Source organism: Miniopterus schreibersii (genome assembly GCF_964146895.1).
Source record: "Miniopterus schreibersii genome assembly, chromosome: 7".
NCBI classification, from domain to species: domain Eukaryota; kingdom Metazoa; phylum Chordata; class Mammalia; order Chiroptera; family Miniopteridae; genus Miniopterus; species Miniopterus schreibersii.
This window is the reverse complement of record NC_138108.1, coordinates 80,346,114-80,372,811: the sequence shown is the minus strand read 5'-3', so window position 1 is coordinate 80,372,811 and position 26,698 is coordinate 80,346,114. Positions and strand designations below refer to the sequence as shown.

At 44.1% G+C, this 26,698-nt stretch overlaps 1 protein-coding gene across 3 annotated transcripts in view; it reads left to right on the top strand.

Annotated features, from left to right (window-relative positions):
• The window catches only part of CNTNAP5 (contactin associated protein family member 5), a gene marked incomplete at its 5' end in the record, with an annotated part of 726,412 nt that overhangs the window by 175,496 nt on the left and 524,218 nt on the right, over positions 1-26,698 (top strand). For all 3 annotated transcript variants that reach the window (XM_081142435.1, XM_081142434.1, XM_081142436.1), the window contains one exon: positions 6,027-6,220. In XM_081142435.1, the coding sequence (XP_080998561.1) occupies positions 6,027-6,220 (194 nt within the window). The remainder of the gene's footprint in view (positions 1-6,026; positions 6,221-26,698) is intronic.

Genomic DNA, 26,698 nt, shown 5'->3' with positions numbered 1-26,698 from the left:
ATACTATTGCTGATTGCTATGAGAATCAAGGGAGACAGTAAAAAGTCTGCAGTGTGCATTGTGATTCTCATGAGAATTGTAAGAAGAGAACAGAGGAGGGGCAGCAAGAAAGTGCCTGTCCTTGCTGCCCAGAGGCTGTGCAGATGAATGGTTAGGAGCTTGGGTTCCTGGCTCTTGGTTTTCTGTGTTTGAAAACCCCCTACTCCACCACTTACTAGTTGTGTGATCTTAGAAAACCTGCCCAAACACTCCAGCCTCAGTTTCCTCACCTGTGAAATGGGATAATAATAATACCCATCAGGCAGAGCTACTGGGATGCTGCCCAGGAGCTAAGGCAGTGCCGAGCACTGAGCAAAGACTGTTAGCTGATGGGGGACAGGAGTGGACTCTCCCAGGGCCTGTGGAAGGGAGGTGGTGAGAAGGAGCCAAGGGCTAACTGGGAGTGAAAAGAACTGCCTAAGCAGGAGGAAAGATGGGTATTTCTGAATTCATAAATTTTCAGGTGTCCTTGGCAATTATAATTCTGACATTAATTAACCATCCATGTTGAGTTTGGGGGTTAGGAATCAGACTGGAGCAGAGTGTCCATCTTTAGATCCAGAAGAAATTTCATATTGTTATTTTTGCTTGTTTTTAATAATCAAAACTAGTATTTTGTATTGAATTAATTTGGATCTTTAAATATATAAATAATGAAGCTCTTATCAGTCAAATACTGGAACTGAAACCTCAGAAGCCATCTCATCCTGTATTTCCCAATTTCCCAAGCCACTTGGCATGTCTTGCGCACCTTTCTAAAAATACAGGTTCCCAAATTAGGCTCCTGAACCATATATCAAGGGTTAGGTCAAGGAGTTTGCTCGTGTGCCCTTCACGAGTTCTCTGGGTGTTTCTGATGTTGAGCACATTTGAGAATCTCTCATCTCATCTACTGGCTGGGGTATAGCTGGGTCTGGAACCAGGTCTCATTTTCAGTTCACCTCCCTCCATCTTTTCCCCTGAAGTCCGATCATGTAGTTGCAGAGTATGAGGCTTGGGGCGAGCTAGCAATGTCCTAGATAGGACCTCCACATCATTCAGCATCCCACGCTTGAGAACTAAGGAAAAGCTCTGATGCTGCTGACATCTAAGGTGAGGTTATTTTTTCTTTCAAAATTAAAATGATTCTTGAAATTTCCACTAAATTCCTCTAAGTTTAAGCCATGGGATTTATGGAAATTGCAGTTAATAATCACTGATACCACAGCCACAATTACCATCAGCACTGTCTTAGTTAGCACCTGTAACTAGCCAGACACAGGTATCTGTGTCCTGCACCTCCAATTTAGACAATGGTTCAGACAGAAAGCGAGCATGGGTACAGGGTGTCTTTAGAGGAACTGCAAATAGTATCTTCAGGCTACTCTCATCACTTGGGAACACGTTTTTTGTTCTGTAGAAAGAACAAAATGTTTGCCATAGCAACCACGGCTACCCTGGGTACCCGGCCCATTGCCTAGGTGCAGGGAGCTCCTTCGAGGCAGGGAGGGTCCCTGGCAGTTGTCACCGAGAGCTTTCCTCCTCTCAATAGCTAGGGCTGAGGCTCCTGGGCTGGGATCATCCTTGATGTGCTAATGAGTGCTAATAGCAACACTTCCATCTGCTTAATTTCAGGGGATTAATAAATTAAGGTTTTTACTGCGGGCAAAAGGGAGATGTCATTTTTTTTTCTCTAGACAAATTTGAAGATCTCTTTGTTTTAGCATTAATTCCCCCTCTGTTTGTTTGCTTTTGGTCAGTCTTTTGTGATTTTATACTTTCAAGGTAATGGGGTGAATTCCTTGTCATTTTTTTTGTTTCATCCTCAACATAATTCTTATCATATGTGCATATGAGGAGAATAATGAGAATAAATCAGGGAAAAACTCTAAACCATGACGAGGAAGCCCAGTTGTGGATTCCTGGGGGTAAAAGAGAAATAGTTAAAGTTTGAGGAGTCTTACAAAAAGTCACAGTCGTGTATCATACCACCAGCTGTCGAGTTGCTATACACATTCTGTGCAATAAACCATATAAATATGACTAATGAGATCTCAGTTTATGAAAGAAGGACCAGCTGATCATAGAGAATAGGTTCAGTGCGAAACGCATAGAAGTCACTTAGAAGGAGCACCCTTCCGCTCAGAACTCACCACTCAGGTTTCTCTCTAGCAAGCTTTAATACTGTTGCTATCGTGGAGTTCATACAACTTGGGTTTTTTTCTCTTAAGAAGAAAGAGGCCTCTTGGAATGGAAAGATGAAGTGGAAATAAAGAGGAGGTGCAGGGTGATTTTACATTTCTTGCAAATGTAAAATCTTCTTTTTGAACATTCCTGCCAGTTTTGAGGACTTGGGGTGTGAAGGTGATACCCTGCTCACCTAGGTGAAGACGGAGCTCAGTGATAAATACGCATGTGCACATGGGGGTGAGGAGAGCTCAGTGATAAGCATGTATGTGCACATGGGGGTGAGGAGAGCTCAGTGATAAGCATGTATGTGCACATGGGGGTGAGGAGAGCTCAGTGATAAGCATGTATGTGCACATGGGGGTGAGGAGAGCTCAGTGATAAACATGTATGTGCACATGGGGTGAGGAGAGCTCAGTGATAAGCATGTATGTGCACATGGGGGTGAGGAGAGCTCAGTGATAAGCATGTATGTGCACATGGGGGTGAGGAGAGCTCAGTGATAAGCATGTATGTGCACATGGGGGTGAGGAGAGCTCAGTGATAAGCATGTATGTGCACATGGGGTGAGGAGAGCTCAGTGATAAGCATGTATGTGCACATGGGGTGAGGAGAGCTCAGTGATAAGCATGTATGTGCACATGGGGGTGAGGAGAGCTCAGTGATAAGCATGTATGTGCACATGGGGGTGAGGAGAGCTCAGTGGTAAGCATGTATGTGCACATGGGGGTGAGGAGAGCTCAGTGGTAAGCATGTATGTGCACATGGGGTGAGGAGAGCTCAGTGGTAAGCATGTATGTGCACACAGAGGTGAGGAGAGCTCAGTGATAAGCATGTATGTGCACATGGGGTGAGGAGAGCTCAGTGATAAGCATGTATGTGCACATGGGGTGAGGAGAGCTCAGTGATAAGCATGTATGTGCACATGGGGGTGAGGAGAGCTCAGTGATAAGCATGTATGTGCACATGGGGGTGAGGAGAGCTCAGTGATAAGCATGTATGTGCACATGGGGGTGAGGAGAGCTCAGTGATAAACATGTATGTGCACATGGGGGTGAGGAGAGCTCAGTGATAAGCATGTATGTGCACATGGGGTGAGGAGAGCTCAGTGATAAGCATGTATGTGCACATGGAGGTGAGGAGAGCTCAGTGATAAACATGTATGTGCACATGGGGGTGAGGAGAGCTCAGTGATAAGCATGTATGTGCGCATGGAGGTGAGGAGAGCTCAGTGATAAGCATGTATGTGCACACAGAGGTGAGGAGAGCTCAGTGATAAGCATGTATGTGCACATGGGGTGAGGAGAGCTCAGTGATAAGCATGTATGTGCACATGGGGTGAGGAGAGCTCAGTGATAAGCATGTATGTGCACATGGGGTGAGGAGAGCTCAGTGGTAAGCATGTATGTGCACATGGGGTGAGGAGAGCTCAGTGGTAAGCATGTATGTGCACACAGAGGTGAGGAGAGCTCAGTGATAAGCATGTATGTGCACATGGGGTGAGGAGAGCTCAGTGATAAGCATGTATGTGCACATGGGGTGAGGAGAGCTCAGTGATAAGCATGTATGTGCACATGGGGTGAGGAGAGCTCAGTGGTAAGCATGTATGTGCACACAGAGGTGAGGAGAGCTCAGTGATAAGCATGTATGTGCACACAGAGGCGAGGACAGAGCTCACTGATAAACTTGTACGTGTGGATCTCGTTCCTCAAAAGCCTCCTCCCATCGCCTCTCCGCCTTATTCATTTCCTAGGTTTTCAGAACTTTTTTCCTCCTGTCGCACATGGTCTTGAATAGCTCTGCTTGAAACCTGAGCACCAGGTGTTCTAAGCTCCCTGGACCTCAGGTTCCTCTCTATGCTGCGGGAAGTGGCTGCTGCGTCACGGGCGTTCTGTGTGCTGAGGTAGCTGCCCTGCAGAGTCTCAGACCCCAGTGTGCAGCGGCCTAAACACAAGGGCCACCGAGGGCTCGTCCATGTGACGGGTATCACAGGCGAGGGCAGGTGTTCGGGTCGACAGAGGTTTTCCTCCGGTGCCGGGGCAGGGGCTCAGGGTGTTTCCTGCTGTGGCTCTTCCACAGCTCGGACCCTGTTGCAGACTGTTCATCAGCAGTGGGTGGGAGAGCGGATAGGAAAGAGGCCCAAAGGCCAGCACAGAGCACACCTTTCTTCCACTCACATTTTTTCTTTTCTTTTTAATCCTCTCGAGGATATGTTTTTGTTGATTTTAGAGAGAAAGGAAGGGAAAGAAAGAAAAAATAATCATTGATGTGAGAGAGAAACATTGGTTGCTTCCCAGGCGCACCCTGACCAGGAATTGAGCCTGCAGACTTTCGGTGCCTGGGATGGCACTCAACCAACTGAGCCACCCGGCCAGGGCCCCCCTCACATTTTTCAGAGAGGACTTGTCTATGTGGCCACGTCTCTAATAGCGGGAGAGCTGAAACCTGCGATTACCCAGGCACGCTCAGTGTTACTGCTGCAGAGGAGGGAGCACAGCTTAGCAAGTGTGGGCTCCATCTGCCCCTGCACTCGTGTCCTGCAGGACATTTAAAACTACAGGCCACAGCAGGTGCTGCGCACAGTCTTTGTTTCTTTCCCTGCATCTGAATCTTCTCAGGGAAGTGGAAAACATTTCATCAAACCAAAGCTTCAGAGCACGAGCTGTTTACTGAGAGAACCCCGCCGTGCACTAGCAGGATGGGCCTGGGCCAGGGTAGGCCTGCCGCATGCTGTCCATCCCTTTGTCCACATGTCCACTCCCACATGACCAGAGGCTCTCTCTGCAGTGGGGGCTGGGCTCAGGCTTCTCAGTTACCAAGGAGAAGTCCAATCGATTTGTCCAAAGATAGCAAGAAAGTAGACTCTGGAATCACTAAAATTATTTTCAGTGACATAGGTTGAAACAAAATTCCCTCTAAATAAAAATTCAATTACCTCCCAGACCCAATGCCTTGAGCAAGGTGCTGGAAGTTGGGGGCCAAAGGCTTTGGTTCCATGTTGGGATGTCCCTGTACGTCCAGCACACTGGCAGGTCCAGGAGAGTGGCGCCCTCCTGCTCCTCTGAGGTGTGCACGGCTGTCCCCTTGGCCCTGGCTGATCTCTCCAGTGTTTCCTCACCCCGCCTCCCTGCCTGGACAGTAGCCCCACCTGTTTCAGGCTGCAGCTCCACACACTGTCTTTAGGCTTCCTGATCACCTGCCCCTTCGGCCTGTCTCTGGTCCTACTGTACCTGCGCTTACCTCTTGTGACACTTCCTTACACATTCCTTTGCACACTTTTCTTTGCACATGTCCTTCCTCAGCACCCAGCGTGTCCCTGGTGCTCAGTGAACATCTGCTGGATGAACGAGCAGGAACCTCTGAAAGGCAGAGCCAGTGATTTTTCCTCTCTGTATCCACAGCAAAACGCTGATGCCCAACAAGAAGTGTTTGGAGAGAGAGAAGCAGGGAAAGGGGAAGGAGGGATGAAGGACAAAGAAAACAAGGGGAAGGGAAGGAGATATTAATGAGGCAGGGGATGTAAAACATGTTAACAGTGAAGGCTGTAAACAAATTCCACTAAGCCTGCAGAAGATGGAAGCTGTGATGACGGGACAGAGAGAGGGAGTCCTGGAGGAAGCAGCGTTTGGGGTGGATCTTAAACCAGGAAAGCAAACTCGGTGGAGGGGAGGCCGGCGGTTGGACCAGGAACTTATCGGGGGCTTAGGCGCAGAGCCAGGGCAGAGCGGGGCACAGAGCTCCTGGCTGAGCCCGCGTCCGTCCTCTGGGAATCACCTGGTGGCCGTGTGCGATGTTACCACCCCTGTCTGACCCCCCTCTAGGAGCCGGCGGTTGGTCCCCGGAAGACTCCAACGCTCAGCAGTGGCTGCAGATGGACCTGGGGGGCAGAGTGGAGATCACGGCCGTGGCCACGCAGGGGAGATACGGGAGCTCCGACTGGGTGACCAGCTACAGCCTCATGTTCAGCGACACAGGACACAACTGGAAACAGTACCAGCAAGAAGACAGCATCTGGGTAGGATGTCTTTCCTCTTCAGATAAATGAAACTGAGATGTGACGATGGCAACTAGTATCTTTTCTGCTGCTTTTCTGTGCCCGGGCTGCGGGTAGCTTACCAGCTGTTGAGTGCTCATTCGGACATGATTAGACTACGTCTAAGCCCATCTGCAGCGTGGCTCTGGTTCCTGGACGATTGAGATGTCTCCTGCAAGTTCAGGGTTTTCCTGCTGTTCTGGGAACAGGGTAATCCACTGACAGAGTCTCACTTCTTTCATCTATGAAAACAGAAATACACCATCAGAGTCAGTTGTGAGTGAGAATGTGAGCCCGTTAGCTCAGTTATGCAGCTGGACCAGCGCTGCCCAGTTTGTGACTCTTGGCATGAGACCCTGCAGTCTCATCTCACGTTGGAGCCACTGTGCCCAATGGCGTTTATCTAAGGTTAGGAAACAATGGAAAGGGTTAAAAATGCAAAACAAATATAAAATTTAAAATCATTCTGTCTTTATAAACGATCTTCAGCTTGGAATTAAAGAACAGGCCCAAACAGGGGCCTCGCACTGTAAGTCCCCAACCTTGAGGTGAGGAGGGGTGCGGAGGCCTCAGACACCCACACACTGAGCAAAACACTGCTTTAGTTTAGAGCATCCCCAAGTGTGATTTTTCCCTAAATATACATGAATTGTGAAGATTTGGCGATTGATGGTATTATCTTCCCTTTCTTAACCCCCTAGTTCCTTCCCCGCTCATCCCTGCCAAGCGCGATTCCTAACTGCCGCGGCTTTCCACGTGGGTTTTCTTGTGCCATCCCCACTTTAATGGGGAAAACCTGCTCTTTATTCTTTGTTATTTCTTGGTTGCCCACCCATCACTATTTCTAACTGAAAATAATGGTAAGTTGAGGACTAGGATTAGTCATGGCAGACTGAATTTGAGAGTATTATCACCATCTTTATTCAGTTACTAGTAACATTAGGTTTTAATACTCATGGAGAGCATGGATTTCTTCATTAAAAAAATAAACTTTTGGAAACTATTCTACTGTTTTCTCAATTTTGAAGCCCCCATACATTTTTACAGCTTTTGTTTTGTTTTGGGTTTGAAATAAAAATTAAACACACCATCCATTTTAAGGAACAATTTTACGGATTTATGTTGACTTTAGAGGGACAAGTAGATGTGGGACTGTTTATTTCCTTTGGAGTTTTCAGTCGGAACGAACTGTTTTTCAGATTCAGTTGCATTTTTGAGATAGTTTGCCTTAATTTTTTAAAAACCCATGAGCTTCATATTCTTTAGAACCAGTAGTCTGCTTTCATCACGGCCTCTGAATGGGGGTGCGGCTCAGGCTCCTGAACTGCTGGCTTGAAGCCGGTTCACTTCTTTGCCCTGTGGGTCTACCTGCATTTCCAAGTGGCTCCAAGCACTTTAGAGACAGGGGCCTGTCCTACGGGCCCTGGCAGCCACCATGCTTATCTTTGCTGGACACAAAGCAAGGGCGAATTTTGGGATGGTTATTTAAAGTGCTGCAGAATTACTAGGGCTTCTAGAACTGAGGGGAGGAGCCTATTTCCATCCCTACCTCCCTTCAAAATAGCCTCAGCCTCCACATTTCTGGGGAGACAGCATATGCTGGGTGGGCAGAGAGGAAGGGACAGGGAACCAGGCGTGCAGCAAGGAGGTGATTCCAGTGCTGGCTTCCCCAGACACTTAGGGGCCTGCAGAGCCCTGGGAGGCAGCAGCTTCAGGGTCAGCTGGCAGGCACAAGCAGTGGGAGGAGAAAAGACTTGGGGAGGGATCATCACAATTCCAGTTGAAAGAGTCGAATACAGTGACATTGGGCATGAACACCATGATAAGTTATGCTCAGAATCAAATCTGGAAAAATGTGCATCTACTTATACCAATATTGAGGAAACTAGCAGCTACTGAACACCAACTGCACATCACATTTGTAAGCGCACGCACACACACACACAGTTGCCTTGCATTCTATAAACTCTGGAGTTTCTATGTTAACATCTCCATGAACCAGAGGCTTGACACTCACCTCGGCCTACCCAGGCTCACATAACTAGAAACCGGTGGTGCCAGAGCACAAACTAGGATTTAGTCCTAAATATACTTGATCGTAAAACTGTACTTTCTATTTCTCCTTCACTACACCTGACTTTTTAATTTTATTTTACTGAATTGCTTTACTTTTCTCATCTTAAACGTACACTTTGTCAGAACCTCTCTGTAAGAAGAATATTAAACCCCAGCGCATGGCAGAGCAGTGACACTCGCCACATGCCTTTGTTCCTCTACGATGTAAATAGTGCTCAGACCCTCAGAAGTGGTTCAGGCATGAGGAAGGCCCCGCAGAGATTCAGGCTACCTAATCATGTGCTTCATAGACACGTGTAAAATCAGAACTGTGGTTAATAATCATTGTTATTTCTACCAGATTGTTGTTGGATAAATTTTCTTGAGGGTTTTTCTCTTTTAATTTTCTTTCAAATTTAAAATTAGAAGTAAGAATGACTTTGTCAGAGTTAAGCCTGATAAAAAAGATGCGAACAATAGTCAAATGACAAGTTTTTTTATAAAACCCTCTAAGCTGTTCTGTTTAACTTTTCAGAAAAATGTCAATATCTAAAAATATCAATGTCAAATATTGACTGACTTAAGGATGGTGTATCAAAGACGGAGAGAATCTTCCGAAGGAGACTCTCACGTGGCCTTTTAAAGATCCCCCATTGTTAGATGATATGGAGTTTGGGATGCTTTCTAAAATTGATTTACCAACCAAGCCACTGCAGTGCACGCTGTGGATGGGATATCAATTTACCAGGACTTGAGAGATGTATTTTATTTTACAAAGTTCACTTCGGAACAAGAATTCTGAACATATATCTGTTCAATGTACAGTAGCAAATATTCATGCCCTAGAAATCCAATTTGTAGTGTTTCTGCTCTGGCCGGCACTGAAAGCGATGTTCGTGAGTGAGGCCACCAAGCAGCGGCTCAGCGATGCGTCGTGATTTATGGACAAGCCGCAGCCCTCACTTTGCTAAATGCTCAGGCGTGAAGGTGTCTCAGTGACAAACTTAGCAACAATTTTAGAATCTTAGCAGATCTAAAATCTCTTCCTCGTTGATTTTGTAGATAGTACAAATATTAAGACTCTAACTCTGAGCAGGACCGTTAGCTGATGTTTCATAAAATGGATGAATTTATTTGGAACAAAGGAACCTCTAATTCTCTAATTAAATCCACCCAGACCAGGGTCCTCTGTCATTTTGAAAGATATGCCAGGAGAAACACTTACTGTCTCTTGTATTCATGAATTATCTTACGTCTTGAGTCCTTGTGAGAGTCTGCAAAGCCTTCATTGATCCATCTTTTTTTTATATACAACTTCTACGTATTCTAAAATTGCATTTTTCTCTATGTGTATTGGCACTCTCCTCTATTTTCTAGAATTTATCACTCTGGATTTTCAAAGACATGTGCTTGTGCTTTAATATATAGTGCCCTTTTTAAAAATCATCTTACCCACATTGCTCATGGTCATGCACAAGTCATTCAGGATCCTTTTCCCCTTCTCCTATTAGACTAAATATCTCCTTTTCAATCAACAGTAAGATTTCAGTGATAATTTTAGTTGTATTTCTCTTGAGCAATCTCCCCTCCCCAATCTTTCTGGGAAAATCAATAATGCCAAGTATTCTACGTATGGACACAAAAGCCTTATATAAGGATACAAGTAAGTTATTTGTTTTGTGTCCAATGTCCTCCTTGGTTGCAAGTTTTACATCCATTTTGGCTACAATAGCATAGTCAGTGAACTCCCAAGAATTTAATAATTTATGACTGGGCAAGAAACAACTACAAGGATTTTCAACCCACAAGATAAACTCTACCAGATATTAAAGTGTATTTCACTCATCTCAAAGGTAATTTCTAACGTCACAGACCCGGAGTCCCATCACCTTTTGCCTTGTTTCTTGGATGTGTAAGATGAATGTATCTCAATTCTCTTAACCTCTTATAACAAGAACTTCACCACAGAACCCCATTGTGCAAAAACCAAGGAGGAGCCTTCCCTAAGTCCCCAACATCATGTCATAAGTGATGAACAGATCAAATCACATTCCCAAATGATTTTAGTTTTTAGGACTTTATTGAGCACATTGGATAAATATTTGCCTTTCTTGAGCACTTTTATACATATGTAAAAGCATTCAAACCAACTTTTTGATATCTAATTCCAAGTGTTTCTGACTTGGAGACTTTAATGTCACCTAAAAACCTTAATGATTTTCACAGTCCTCCTTCTGCATTTTATTTATAAAGATAAGAGAATGTAACAATTAGAAGCAATCTGTAAGGATCCTGGATTTTTCAATTTCTCTTTTCAGAAATAATTTGCCTTTTTAAATGTCATCTTCGTATAATCAATGGTAAAGCCATATCCATCTTTGTGGGATACTTGTTTGACTTGTCCTTTGAAAAAGTTTTCTAATGAACCCCTCTCCACTACTGGTTTCAGACAAGTATATGCTGTTGGTAAATACCTCAATATTGAGCACGAAGAATTAGTGGCCTGATTTACCTATATGTTCACTCATTTCTTCCATGTTCCCATTTATTTAAGCATTCACAATCAGCCTCTGTAATGGTACCATATATTATTCCTGATGCCATAACATAAGAAGGCTCACTCATGAAGGATGCCAGGACCACAGTGATATGGACTTTTGTGAGGGGAAAAAATCTTAAAGAGTTGAAGTCATTGATTAAAACAAGGAATTTTACAAGGCTGACATCTATGAATGAAATCAGAACAGTTTAGAGTATAGTATCCAATGGGTCATAGAGAATCCAGTTCATTTCTCTGGTGTCTATATCCCTGGATGCTCAATTCAGTGGGTCAGTTACTCATAAACTGGGCATTCATTATGAGTAGGCACTCTGTAAAATTAACAAATATATCATTTAATATCTTCTAAATAATTCTAATGACTCATTTCTATTGTATGGAAGAAGACATCAAGGCTTAAAAAGGCCCAAGAACTTAGCCCATGTCACACAAGTGGTGCTGTGGGTCCATAAAGTCTGAGCACCTACACAAACAGATAATGCCTTAGCCCTGGGTAATAGGATGGGAGTTCACACCCAGTATTCTCAGAGTGCTGTGCAACCTGGGCTGGGATTCAGGACACTCTGTGGTACAGCAGGGAAATAACCAGCTCAGCCAAAACAAAGAGGAAATTCAAGTTCCACCTGCATGGTACACCTCCTGGGAAAAAGCAAAACAAAACTGGGTGGGCATGAAGACTCCCAGAATGCATCCCAAACACAGTGTATTCTTTTCAGCTAGTTTCAGTGTATTCTTTTCTGCTAGTGATTCTACTGTTAGTGGTGTGCTCATAACTGTTTCAGAAGAAAGGTTGGGATTAGCTCTTTGACCTAAATCTTCATGTGATTATTACGTAAAACAGATCATCAGGGCTGATGTTGGGAGAGACTGATATTCATGAAGCTAAATCTCTCTCCCTCCACTGGTTACACATTGAACCCCAGCGTTTGCTCCTTCGACATGGACATGAAAATGTCTCCCTCCTCCTGCGCAGGATGGCCTTTCAGATCTTCCAACAACTATGGTCTTTGATCCCATTTAGTCACTGGCACAATCCCTCATCCTCACTGAGCCCAGTACCTTCACACACTCAACTACCTTCACAAGGTTGACGCACGCACCCTCACTAGTCCACCACTCCCCTCTAAATATACTGTATATAATTATTTTATATTTATTAATATTTAGTTTACAGTTTTCTCTTATAAAAATTATGCTTCCTCTTCCCAAACACATCAGTCCTTCACTATAGTCTTCTTCAGCTGGTATAACAGGAAGGTCTAGGTTTCCTGAGCTCTGGAGTCTTTTCTAATGTGAAGGGCTTGTGTGTTACCCAGCACTGTTCTCATGGGGTCAATTGAAAGAATGGATTACACATTTAGTCATGAGTTCTCCAATTTCATCCCCAAATGACTTCCAATCTCTCTGGGAGATGCTCTGATCTTCATGATTTATACACATTTATTCTGCCAATTTGGCTTAGAACATCCTGAGTATTGATCGCTGTTTGATATAATTTGTTCAGCTTACCAATTTTAGAAAACAATTGATTACCATAAACATATATCTTTTAAATTCTCATTATGTGACAAACACTGTGCTGTATGTTGGGCAGAAAAAGGGGCACATGATGTGATTGATCCCTTCTGAGAATGTGCAGGACCATTAAGGAGACAAAGGATGACCCTGCAGGACAGCAGGTGCGGGTGAGCAGCACTGACAGCAAGGCAGATGCATGGGGCTGTGGAGAAGGTGGGCTGGGGTTCTATGCCCAGAAAGGACTTCGATGAGTCAGAAGACAGTGATTGTGTTTGTTACCTTGGCTTCCCAACAACTGCAAAGTGCTGAGTGCCTAACAAAATCTCCACAAATACAGGAAGGATAGAAGAGAAAATGATGGAAGGGGGAAGTGTTTACAGCAGGAGAAATGCCATAAGCAAGATCTTCAAGCAAGATGTGTCAGATACATATTGAGACACACTGAATTAATCAATTAGGTACAAGATTTCCCTTGTCACTTATGGAAGGTAAAGGTGGAGAGGGGGCTGGTCAGAGATGTAGGTGCTAGCACCCCCTGTCTTCTTTACTTACAGACCAAAGAAAGTAATTCATTATTGCTAATTGGTTTTATGCTGATGCTTTTGTGTTAAATAACAAAGATCACTTACTAGAAAATGCTATAAAATACAGTGTTCAAAATTTTGTTGATAGTTTCTCCTTTGCTCTTCCACAGGTACATACATATGAGCTTTTAATATAGATATTCATTTCATACTGGTCATTATTAGAAACTCAGATAAGAACAGAGCATGCTTAGAATCTTGCCCCTGATTCAATGAAGACCAGCAAGGCCAAAGCAAGTTTTCACCATGCACCAGACCCACGGAAATGAGGCATGATGGGAAATGCAGGGGCTGTGATTGGGGTCAGAATCCCTGCACCACTGGTTGCTTGCATGGCATTGAAAATGTCACTAAACCTCACTGTGCAGCTCATTCTCCCGTCCTGGCAGACACACACCTACAATCTTCTAGGCCCTCTGCATGTTCTCCTCCACACTTCCCTGCTCCACTCCTTGGGGTATGGGCTGCCCTGAATGACAGAGTGAGAAATGCATAGGGGGGGAAAAAACCCTTCATGGTGGATCCAGCTCAGAACAGAGAAGAAAAGGCCCTCAAAACCTAATATACCCTCCGAATCGTCCCCATCATTCTATCCTAAGCACTTACTGACCTTAGAGTCTCTTATCGCTGGATGGGGCTCTGCAGAAAAGGGAAACATTGTGGATGCCACAGCTGGTCCTCAAGCCATAATCTGCAGGCTTCCTCTGGCCCTCTTATTTCACCCCGAGTCCTTGGGAGCTCCTCTCTGATGCCCACTTGCTTTCCTTTCTCAGACCTAGAATGTGCTGAGGTGTCTCAGAGAATTTCCAACAGGGGTCTAGCCTCTGAGGAGTTAATACTGCCACACACTTATATATGTGTCATTTAAGCATCTCACATGAGCAGGGAATCAATGTGGAGTTGTAGTATTAATATTCATATGGGCACCTTCTAGGGGAGAGCAGAGGCTGACAGTCTCCTACAAACCAGGTGCATTTGTAATGGGATAGGATCTAAAAGCTGATATCAAAGCTGAGGATCAGCTTAAAATTAATTCTCCCAAATTCACTGTTATTAAATTAATCTGATTGTTAAGGTACTTAGTGGTTCACAGGAAACTTGACTTAAAATCATATTATTAATATGTATAAACCAGTTAGATTTTGGAGATACTTACCTTAGATTAGGAGTAATTGTAAGTAATATCTGAAATTTAACATGTAACAAAGCATTAGATGTTTTATGTAACTATATTGAATTGATATTTGCTAGGTACAATGACTGAGAGGAAGAAATCTTATTACCCCCTATTTGTTTAGTCTTTAATATATACATTTATTAATATTTAGTTTATTAATATATATTTATCTATGACTTTGATAAATGACTAAAACCCTAGAAGGCTCAGTTATCTCCTCTGGAAAGTGGGTACAGTGAGTGTACTCACCTCAAGTGATCTGTAGAGGGGAGACTCTCAAAATTGTATGTTCATCCAATGTCTGACAAGGCTCCATAAGACATGGATTGCTGGGTCCCCCTGCAGAGCTCCTGATCCCGTAGGTCTGGGGAGAGCTGAGAATATGTACTTATAACAAAACCCTGGGAAATGCTGGTGCTACTTGTTGGGAGCTCACTTTGAGAACCACTGTGTAAACTAGAAATGTGTTAATGCATGTAAGCTTTACACAGTGCTTAATAAATAAGGGTTCTCATCACTCTCGTCACTACTAAAGGTAGGTGCATGTGATATACCTATTGAAGACACCCAGAGGACACTCACCCTTACTGGTTTTTCTTTGGGCTTTGTATACAAAATGGAAAGGAAACTTAATAAGTCAGCGTTTTGTGTGTGTGTGCATCTGCGTGTGTCTCTGTGTGTAATAAAATAAATGCCCAGTGGAGAAGGTAAGATCTCCCTGTGGTTACAGGCAAAGCTAATTACCCAGCCAGGCTCATTACAGACAATTAGCTGAGAGTCCTGATAGCCGACAGAAGAGCTAGCGAGAGAGTCTGGGGAGTCACTGACACCTAAAGAAAAGGATTCTTGGCCAAAGTCTGAAGCTCTAGTGTCTACTTGGCTCTAGCCAGACAGAAAAATCACAGGCCTGGCAGGAACCTCAAGGAGGGAAGAGTCCCTCAAGTGTTTAAAATCAAAGTGTGAAGGAAGCAGGCTTCATTAAGTTTATCGTCACAATGATAGCAGTTGATAATATGGAGAAAAACATAACTTGGTAGCAGCATCTTTCTATTCCTATTGGGTATGAGTTCCAGTTGCATAAGGAGAGAGCCCAGCAAAATAAGAGCAGAGCAAGAGCTCACCATGGGCTCACACCTGCTACGATGGCCAGTGTTCAGGGCGAGCACCCTTCCCCTGCTGCAGGGGCCCTGTCCACTGTGACTCAGGGAGAAGCTGAGGGATCTCACTGCACTGTCTCAGCTCTAGCTTTGACAACATTCTCTAACTCAGTGACTCAAGAATTATTTGGAAATTGCTTCACAAGTCCATAGAAAAGGGAACAGTGTTATTTTTTGTTTGTTTCTTTTGTTCAGTTCAGTGTGTCAGTATGGAAAGTAAAGTAAAGGAGTCATAAATACTGGACTGGAATTATTTTGGCTTGAACTTCATGGGTGTTTTGTTGTATAGGAAGAAAGATGTACTGCAAAAGAATCTCTACCAGCCCAGCCGGGAGTGGCTCAGTGGTTGAGCATCGGCCCATGAACCTGGAGATAGAGGTTCTATCCCCTGTCGGGGCACATGCCCCAGTAGGGGGCGAGCAGGAGGCAGCCAATCAGTGACTATCTCACCATCGATGTTTCTATCTCTCTCTCCCTCTCCCTTCCTCTTTGAAGCTCAATAAAAACATATTTGAAGAAAGAATCTCTACCAGAGAATCCCGGGCCCCTAAGATCCTGCCTTATCTAATTATAATTTAGGATATCTGGCATATGTTAGGCACAGTCCGTATGCAATAAATCCAGGCAACTTCAAGAGTAGAAATCCACATCCCTGGTCAGAAGTAAGATGAATGCATGGAAAGGTACACCGTGAGTGGATATGCACAAATGGGCAGCTGACGAGAGCATGAAGGTCCTGACTTGTCAGTAGAATACTTATCGATTTCCCCCCAGTAGCTTTTTTGATCCTGCACTGGTTAATCTACAGATTTGATCAATCTGACCCCATTTATGACACACTGTAATAACTGAGGGCCAGGGTCTATAATGGACCTGGAAAGAAGGCAGGAGGAACTGCTGAGGACCGAGTGGATACCCGTGAGCCCGCTAGTGCGATGTCCTGAACAGCTCAGCTGCGCGGTGGTGACGGGTGAGTGCGAAGGAGCCGGGCAGGTGCGAGGCAGGCGGGCTGTGGAGGAGAGGTGTGTGCACAGCCACGGGGACCGCAGCGGGCCGTCTCCTGCTTCACTGTCTGTGCCGGGCCTCCCCCCGGCCCCGGCGCATATTTCTGCGAGGTGTGTGTTTCAGACCTCGTGTTACTGTTAACGCCGCAAGCATGTGAGAATGCAAGCGTGTCTGTGTGCGAGAGGCAGCACCAAGCCTGGCTGGCGGGGACAGCCTGAGCCACTGCAGTTCACACACACTGAGGGGGGCCCTGTGCTTGCCGCCGAGCCCTGCTCGCGGCCTCACCCTCAGTCCCATCCCGAGCTGGCCGCTGCTACACCTCACACCCAGAGGCACCTCAGCGGCCACCCCTGCCTGTGTGCCATCTGCAGATGCACGGCAGGCGGTTCCCGGAGGATGCCCACCACCCTGCCCAGCTGCGCCTGGATCTTCTCTCCGACACAGCTCGGGGAGGCACCTGCTCAAGACGCCCTGAGTCCTGCTTCTCCATCTTTGGTGGCATTTGGTGAAACTGCTGCTTTTAGGATGCAATACTATCATTTAAGCTCAATAAATTAAATTAATTTAATATAAATTAAATTAATTTAATATAAATTAAATTAATACAGGGGTGGGCAAAAATAGGTTCACAGTTGTATGGAATATAATACAATAATTAATACATAAGAATACAAAATTAAACCGTTTTGCATACTCACGACTGAAAACCTACTTTTATCAACCCCTGTGTATATGTACACACAATATCTTTAATATTAATATTAAAGATACATATGTAGTTAGTTATAGATTTAAATATGAATCTAGATTTATAGATTTAAATACATGTGTGTATATCTTTAAATAAATTTAAATACATATACGGTATATGTATGTGTCTTACATACATGCATATACCTTACATTTTAGCATGTTTCATCTTTATTTCCTTTTAATTATGAAATTTTACCTTTCTTATAGCTATTAGGGGATTTAGAAGATTTTTGCTCTGAATATTTTATAATAAATTTTTGATATTGAAATTACACATAACAATAGTAACACATAAATCAGACCAAGTTATTGTAAGGTTTGGTTACTAATTGCCAAAGTCTTATTGAAAGGCAGAAAACAAGGGGAGAAAACATAAGACTTTAATGATATAACAATCAAGCTGGACTCCAACCTTTTACAATAGAGGTTACCTTTGAGTGAGAGGCACCGTTTGACGGGATTGCAGACTTTTCTTTTGCCTGAGTTCACCTTTCAAGCATGTTAGAAGCAATGGTATTTGAAACACATATTGAGTGTCCACCATGAGCAGCATTCGTGCTGAATGCCTTATAAACCCAGCAAAGGAGAGATTATCCCGCTCAAAAACAAGACAACGGGCTCGCGGAGATAACTGTAAGCGCTGCTCCCTGGGCATAGCAGGGCTGAGACGTAAAGGGGCGCCTGAGCCAGAGCCCGCCCTTCCCCGGCACAGGCCCCCCGCGCCCGCAGCACACCCTGGGCCAGGCAGGTGTGCCAGCTGCCTCACTCCGAGACGTACTCTAGGTCACAATGTTTTGACACCGTCATTATTTCTTGCTTTCTGTAAGCAGGATGACTCCGGGTGAAGGGACATGCTGAGGATGTTTTAAGTGTTGCTCCATTGTTCAATGACTTGTGTGAATTTCTTACATAAACGAGAAAAATAAGCCAAAGAAAATAATTAATGCATTTTGAAAATAATTGGGCAGCACTGGCAGAGTTCTGCATACTGAACACTAATAAAGAGAGTAGAGTCAGAATTAATTGTTTTCCAGTTTAACTTACTTTTGCTTACCCAACAATAAATACAAGGCTGCCAGTAACCCAATATGTACGCCATGGATTTAGATAAGAAGATGGACAAGGAGGATTTGGGGTTCAGACTGCATCAGGATTATATTGCTTCACTTGAGTCTCTTTAATTTAAAAGTATTTAATAAACTCTCTTTTATGAATGAATTTGGAGCATGAACGTTGGATTTTGGCAAACCTGAGTTTGAATTCGGATGACTTCCTAACAGTCCTCCCAAGAGGCCCTTTCCCTCTCTGAGCCGTGGAGTTCACGCCTGTAAAGGTTTGTAACACGCACCTCAGAGTGCTGCAAGGGTTCACGGGGAACTCAGTCTACGTAGGCGTCCCCTGATGTCCCTGGCATATTAGAGGTCCTCAAATCAGCATCTTGAATTCTTATTTGAAGCAAGTTTGAATGTTACCAAGACTCTGTGAAAATTCCAAAGCACAGCTTTCTTCTCTTAAATGCAAGATGGTGAAAAGGGGCCATCTGTAATACTTTCAACAATAAAGATGAATTAATAAATAAATAAGTAACAGCCCTGTTACTGCTCCCTAGTACATTTTCAGGGCCAGGAGCAATTTTAAATTCCAGAGGCCATGACATACTCGGTGCCTGCTGGTGAGAGGGAGAGGGGCCCCTGGGGCTTCTGAGCAGGTGAGCATTTCTCCTATTGGGATGCTGCTGCTCAAGGTGCTCCCACGATAGATGAAACACCTGACATTCTTGTGGCTATATCATAGTTACTAAGTAACAGGACAGAAAGGGAAGTGGGACTGGAAACAGTCAGCCACCTGGGGGGCCAGGCATTTACCAGGGAGCAGATTTGTAGCCACTGATGTTCTGTTTAAATTAGTTCTGGGAAAATCATGTGAGTTTCACTTATAATAAAAGCCAATGCCTTGGTTGAAGATAGATCCTGATGTCAGAAATCTTGCTGCAGGCCAGGAACTTCAGGACCCACTCACCCTGCAGTGCTAGGCAATAACAGCACTGCTGTGCATTTCTGAATGGTTGACTGGCCAGCAAAACAAGCCAGCCAAAATTCTGACTTCTTACTTACTTCTAAAAACATAGCTTGTTTTTCAGTTTGTTTTACTATTGACACAAATTCCTTAACCTCCTTACACTCAATAAAGACATAGTTTAACAAAGATTTTGGTGTGAGCAAACATGGTGTTATTAAGGTCTTAAGTAGCAGCTGGCCCTGGACAGAGATGTGGAAATAAGACCTAAAGCAGGGGCCAGGGGGACATCAGGGCAATGGCGACTCTGCCTGCAGACGGAGACAAGAATAAGTGCTCAGGAAAGGTCAGCGAGGTGTTTACAGAGCCACGTTCAGAATCACGCTTACCTGGTGAGACTTAAAGTACCTTTGAGAGAGAGAACAAATAGAATTAATGCACGGTTTAGAATTAAACCATCTGTGTCCCAGTCCTGACTCTGCCTGTAAGTATTGTGTGTGTCTTCAGGACCACCAGCCCTCCCTGAGCCTCTAAGGATGTGTCTTATTCAAATGCATTACTCTGTCCAGGCGCATAGTAGGTATTCATTAAATTCTGGCTGTGAAGAAATGAATGTTATATCATTTTCAACAAACACTAGCTGAGGGTATATTGTAAAGAGTCACAAGATTGAGCTTTGGGAAACAATACCTATAACATCTTTTACCTGCCCAGAAAATAACAGAAATGCCATCTGTTTGTCTGAAACACAGGACTTGTGCTGGGAACGAGGATAAGTCTGGACAGGCGTATTGGCTGATGTATCTTCTGCGTTTGTGTAGGCAAATTTCTTGTTTACACATGTTTTTCCAGTGTAATTTTTAATTGAGTCACTTTCACTCTCAAAAATTGTCTCGGGTGATAAATTATACGGTCAGTGTACTTCTAGGGCCCATTAATTCAGAGTATGCAAATTCTAATTAGCTCAGCAGAAACAAAGACAGAAGAGATGTAGCATCTTTTGAGCCAGTGTGACTGGACGATGGGTAATGACGTTAATTGATGTTGGACGATCCTTGCCCTGTGTTCATCCAGAAGATGGCCAACAATATTTTTAAGAGTTTAAATTGAAGCATGAAGAAAGGGCTGCTAATGGGGAACACTCTAGTTGTAAGCCTCTGGTGGATTTTACAAGTCCAAGGTCTTACGTCAGAGCAAGCAATAACGCAGTAAGTTTGAAAAAGCCAGTTTCTAAGGAGTTCCTACAGGAGGCTCGTGAAGACGAACAAGAAGGGGCTCACCTTCCTCAATTTTTATTAAAGAGAAATCCATTTATTTGGGAAAAGGAGCCCCATAGAATTTGGGTGAGAAAATAAGAGAAGGGTGTACTTTGGCCTCAAAGCTTCAGAAGAGCCCAGGGTCCCCTCTACTAAATTGAAGTGTGTGGAGGGGCTGCGAGATTAACCACGTTCTTTCCGTCACTTTCTGCTGGTGCGGAAGCCGACCTGCTGTGGAAGGGTGCCTGCTGATGCCCACCCCGGTTCATGGCCCCCTGGACACGCAGAATGTTGCCTTTTTTGGAAAAAAGGTCTTTGAGAATGTAAGTAGTTAAGGATTTTGAGGTGAGATGATCTTGAAATTAAGGAGAACTCCAAACCCAATGACGGGTGCCCTCATAAAAAGAGGAGAGGACACTGAGAAACATGGGAAAGGTCCTGTAAAGTTGGAGGGAGACGCTGGAGTGAGTCGCTACAAGACAAGAAACACCAGAGATGCCAGGAGCTACCAGAAACCAGGCAGAGGTGAGGGAGGAAGCTTCTCGAGAGTTTGAGGAGGAGCATCATCCTACAGGCACTTTGATTTTGGACTTCTTATCTCCAGAATGATGACGAAATAACTTTGGTTTGGTTTGGTTTGGTTTAAGCCACTCAGTTTGTGATAATCGGGATGGCAGCCCTAGGAAAATTCACTTATGACTTTGTGGAATGTGCTGATTCCACACGTGTAGCTCTGAGCTCCTCTCTCAGGGGTGGGCATGTTGACTAGCAGCCCTTGTGTGACACCTTTTAAATTCCTCCTCAGCACCCAGCTCAATGCTACCACTGGCTCAATACAGCCCAAACTCGCTGTGCATCTCAATGCTTTCCCATCCTGGAGCCTTTACTCATAGTAATACCTGGATTTCTCCTTCTACCCCCCACGTCTCCTCAACACACACATCTCCATTCCAGAAATTCTCTCTCATCTTTAAGATCAGGTTCAATCTAACCCCAGGCCCACAGGGACACTTCTGACTCAACCCTTGGAGAAGTGATTTCCTGCACACCCGCGCTCCCTGCACACCTTGTTGGGCCATCTCTTGGGACTTGTAACAGTTCTTCCTATACTTTGTCATAATCCCTCCAAATGTTGCTCCCTGTAAGTTTGTCTTGCCCAAGAAACCAAATGGGGTGATTTAGGAAGATGGAGCCCAGTCTGATTTGTATCCCCATCTGTCTACTTTGCTTTGCACAAAGTAAATGTTCAGTAGCAATGTGCAACCATTGCCCCGGCTTTCTCTTTCCACGGTGATAAAACTAAAATGTTCTCCAAAATTTCTTTTTCATTATTATAAATGAGACTTGAAAGCCATGCCATTGATGCATTTGCTAGGGGTTATTTTTTGCCCATAATTCATTAAAGCTGTCCTCATATAGAACACATATTTATAGGAACAGCGAAACCTTAACCCCAAGCCAAAAATGACCCACGCAAATGGGCTGCGTGAGGAAAACAGGCAGGGCCCTGCAGGGCAGGCCATGGCCCCGCTTGTTCGGAGGCCTGGATGTGGGCAGTGAGCGAGCTGACGAGGAGACGGCAGCAGAGCTGCCAAGGGAGAGAAAAAGAAGCAACAGTCCATTAATTTGTTCCGAGGACAGTTTTCAAGGATCGGCCATGTAATGATGCTCCTAGAATGTTTTTTGTAAATGCTCAAAGATGATATGATGGGCATTCCAAAACAATGACACCGCTGCGGGAAAGGGCTCATTATACCTAATTTTGAAGATTGTGAATCTGTTGCACAGATGGGTTACAGGGTGGCGTTTAGTCAAAAGGGCAGGGCACGTGAAAAATGACATTACAGTGCCCCAGTGGATGCCTCCGATTCACCACACCTCCTCTCACCCTTCATTATCTGAAGAGCATGAAACAATACTGTATGTTTACAATACAAGTCTAATTCCAGCTGTGTGCTGTGCTTCAGAAGAAACTGAGGGATAGAAGAGGCTGTGGCTGTGCTATTACAGTGCTTCATTTAAAGGGAGTCCATTGGACAAAAGCACTGACATGGCAAAGAGAAGGTTATGGCGCTTGCTGTAGAAGACTGGTATCTCTTGGTAATAATGCAAATATCCATCAGCGGTCAGCTGACATTCAACAATGTGAGATGATTTGAAATACGTATAGTGATATTTAGTAATACTCAAAGCAGGCATAGCTTATTTTTTTCCATAAAACAAAACATTTTGATGAGACAATATATTCTCAGATCCAAAATTCATAAGGAACATCTAAAACTTAACACCTGCCCTGGCTGGTGTGGCGCAGTTGCTTGGGTGTTGTCCATACACAGAAAGGTCCCTGGTTCGATTCCAGGTCAGGGCACATGCCTGAGTTTTGGGCTCAGTCCCTGGTAGAGGGCAGGCAGGAGGCAGCCTATCCATGTTCCACTCTCACATCAATGTTTCTCTCTCTTTCTCCTTTCCTTTCTCTGTAAAAATCAATTAAAAAAAAATCTTAAAAAAAATTAAAACACACACAAAACAAATAATCCAATTAAGAAATGGGAAAATGGCCTGAATAGACACTTCTCCAAAGAGGACATAGAGATGGCCAAGAGACATATGAAAAGATCACTAAGCAACATCACTAATCATCAGGGAGATGCAAATTAAAACCACAATGAGGCATCACCTCACATTTGCCAGAATGGCTCCATTAACAAGCCAACAAACATCAAGTGTAGGTGAGGTTGTGGAGAAAAGTGCACTGTTGGTGGGAATGCAGATTGGTGCAGCCACTGTGTAAAACAGTGTGAGGTCCCTCAAGGAATTGAAAAAATGGAGCTGCTTTATGACCCAGCAATTCCACTTCTGGGAATATATCCAATGAAACCCAAATCACTAATTAGAAAGAACACGTGCACCCTATGTTCATTGTAACATTATTTACAATAGCCAAGTGCCCATCAGCAGATGAGTGGATAAAAAAAGCTGTGGTATGTTTACACAATGGAGTACTACTCAGCCATGAAAATGAAGGAACTCTCCCCTTTTGCCACAGAGTGGAGAACCTGGAGAGTATTATTCTAAGTGAAACAAACCAGTCAGAGAAAGATGAGCACCCTGTGACTTCACTTATATGTGGAATCTAATGAACAAAATAAACTAACAAACAGGATAAAACAGACTCACAGATGCAGGGAACAGAGTGACAGCTGTCAGAGGAGAAACTGGTGGGAGGCTGGGTGAAAAAGGTCAAGGGATTAAACAAAGGGAAAAAATAAAAACATCTCATGGACACAGACAAGAGTATGGTGATTACCAGAGAGAAGAGAGATAGGGGGAGACAGAACAGGATGGAGGGAAGATTAATGGTAATTGAGGGAGCTTCGACTTGGGGTGGTGGACACACAATACAATAACACACAGATGATGTATTTTAGAATTGTATACCTGAAGTCTATATAATTTTATTGACCAATGTTGCCCCAATAAATTCAATAAAACATACATAAAATAAATAAAAGTAAATGTTCATTCATGCATGAATAGAGAAAGAGCTATAAATTTAATTTAAATAAATTAAAACACCACGCAATGTAAAATCCATAGCATTCCTCACCTGCAAATCTGATTCCAGGTAATTATAATACACATCACACACACATAGAAGTGGAGTACACTTTTCACACCTTAATTAATTTTGACAAATTACTAAATTTACTGAAGAATCATCCCTTTCACAATGTTTCTCAGAGATCTGTGCAGGGAGAGTGCGCCTCCCGGGAGATGACCCACCTGCCTGCTGCCTGCAGTGTTTGCCTTGTAACCAGGCCACCCTATACTTGGAACTGCAAGCGAGATACTATTTCTATGCTGACATTTTCTTCCCTCTTGGCTGCCAGATGCAGAGACTGTTCAGGTACCAGTCCTCATGATCTTGAATAAGAAAAATTGCTATATATGTAGTTGGAGAGGTACAGGTTCAACCCACCAGGATTTTTTAGCTGAAAAGGTCAAGGGAGAAAGGAAAGATTAGATAAGCACAAGTCTCAGCTTTATTGTGATTATTGTAGCAGCTTATTAGTTATTTACAATCCACCCATTCTAAGCAGGAGTAAAGTGGCTTGAGATGAGGTAAACCATAGGAAAATATCAAAGAAATCACTGAGGGAATCATGGAAAAGAAGACGTAATGGTACAAAGAGAACATAAAGACAGCATAAGGCTAGTGCCACACATTAGACCAAGTACACAGCAGGATTCTACAGCAAGCACTGTCTTTGCTCACATTGCTATTGCGTATGAAATACAAATGTCACTCTAAAATTAAAGATATTAAGATAGAAATAACAGCAATTTATCCCCCATTCCCCTTTTACTTCTGTGAAACCAACACGACACTTTATAGCCCCTGAAAGAGACCAGGACTTTTTGATGGAAGATAGCATAATACTTACCCAAAAGCCTTCCGGGAAGCAGCAACACCCGGGAGGCTTCATCCATCAGTGGGTGGCCTAGAGTGCCATGCCGGGGGTGGGTCAGGAGATAGAGGGGCCTGGGGACAGCAGCAGGCCATGTGAGACAATGCTCTCCTTCCAGAAATTCCACTTGGATAGAGCCCTTGTTTTAAAATATATAGAACAGTAACCACCTGCTCCAGGATCCCTAGGTAAATTCCAAGGACGATTTCCTCTCCCTCCTCCTGCCAAAAAATTAATTGGCTTCATGACCAGACTGTCTTGCTTATCCTGGCTAATTTTTCAAACATCATATGTGATTTAGAGGCTCATTCTTCTTCACTGACACTCTTGTTTAATAAAGTTCCCAAAGTCCAACCAAAGGATACATGGGGATGCCAGGGAGAAGCTGGGTCGTAAATCCACAAGGCCTGGTTTTGACTCTTAAGCCAGCTCCATCATCACCAACTTTCCTGAGCCTGTAACCAATTACCTCACTTCTTGCCTACCCAATTTCCTTTTCCACAGAATGCAAACAGCATCATCTCCCATGTCCGAGTATTCGAGAATTAGTGGGAATTAATATAAAGCATCCTAAAGGTGATGAAATATGGTTGGCATTATTAGCCCCGTTTCTTTTATGCTAACCCATTTTACCAAGGTCTGCTCCCACCCAGGCACAGAAGGGAAAGGAAACCCTTTAACCTCTAGATGTCAGAGTAAAAGCAGTCAGCCTGCCCTTGGGAAGACCAAGATACTCAAACCACGAGCACTGATAAGGGACTTTGGAGTTGAGTAACAAAGTGAGTTCATTTCAGCCATGAAAATATTTGAAATTATTTTTGTAGGTAATTGCCTAAATTGGGCTCTTCCTATAAAACAATACAGAAATGATCCTCTGTCTGATTATCTTTGAGTAAACTAAGTATTGCTCAATTCTACACACACAAACACACACAGACACACACCAATCACCATGGCCAGTAATCAATATGGGGATTAGATCCCACTGCACCAACACTAGGACTACTGATTCCTCCTGTGTCAACAGGAATGAGGCGAGCCAGAGGGCTAGCTCCCCTCTTCAAAGTTCCTTGAGGAAACCATAGAATCAGATGTCTATGAGAGGCAGGTTCAACAGCAAGGACCAAAGGCCAGGAGCAAGTCTGAACTTAGGTTGTCGAATGGAGATATCAGATTCATGGAAGGTGGAGAGGAGCCAAAGCAGATCTGGTCCAAGGTGGGGTCCCAAATGATCCTCTCTACTCTCTGGTGGCTTTGTGGACTTACTCAAAGACCAGAGACAGTTCACACAATTAGGGAGCCAAAAGCTGCCCCAGACATTCTTGCTATTTTGTTTTCATGCTTCCCTGGAATCTCTTTACAATACGTGTGTGTGTGTGTGTGTGTGTGTGTGTGCGTGCCCATGCATAGGTAAGTGTCCTTGAATGTTTGAGTTTATGTCTGTGTGTCTGGATATATTTCTCAGAAGATGACAATTTTTTTTCATGAAAGAGTCCACTTTGTGTGAAGGCCACATGCAGTGTTAGTAACACAGACCTCTGAAGAGATCCCAGCATCACAGTTGACACCCATAAACCGTGTTGCTAGAGGATCTAGGGAGCCTCCTGCTCAAGGTGCTTAGGTTGGTAACATTCATTGTTTGGGGAATGCAGGTTTTCGGACAAGGACCATGAAAAGCACTCCCAGCCTCTCTGGTAGGTGTGCTGTTTGTAATGCAGATGTCTGCCCCCACCTTGGCACAGAATGAAGCTCCCACTTTGCGTGCTCTGTCCACGGGGATCCATAAGTGAGAACTGTCACTCCCACACTGCTCATCAATGCGGGCCTGCCTCAGCCCTTAGGGTCAACTTCACTTTCTGCATCCAATAAGGTCCAACTGGAAGTCGAGCACCTCTGCACACTCCTGCAGG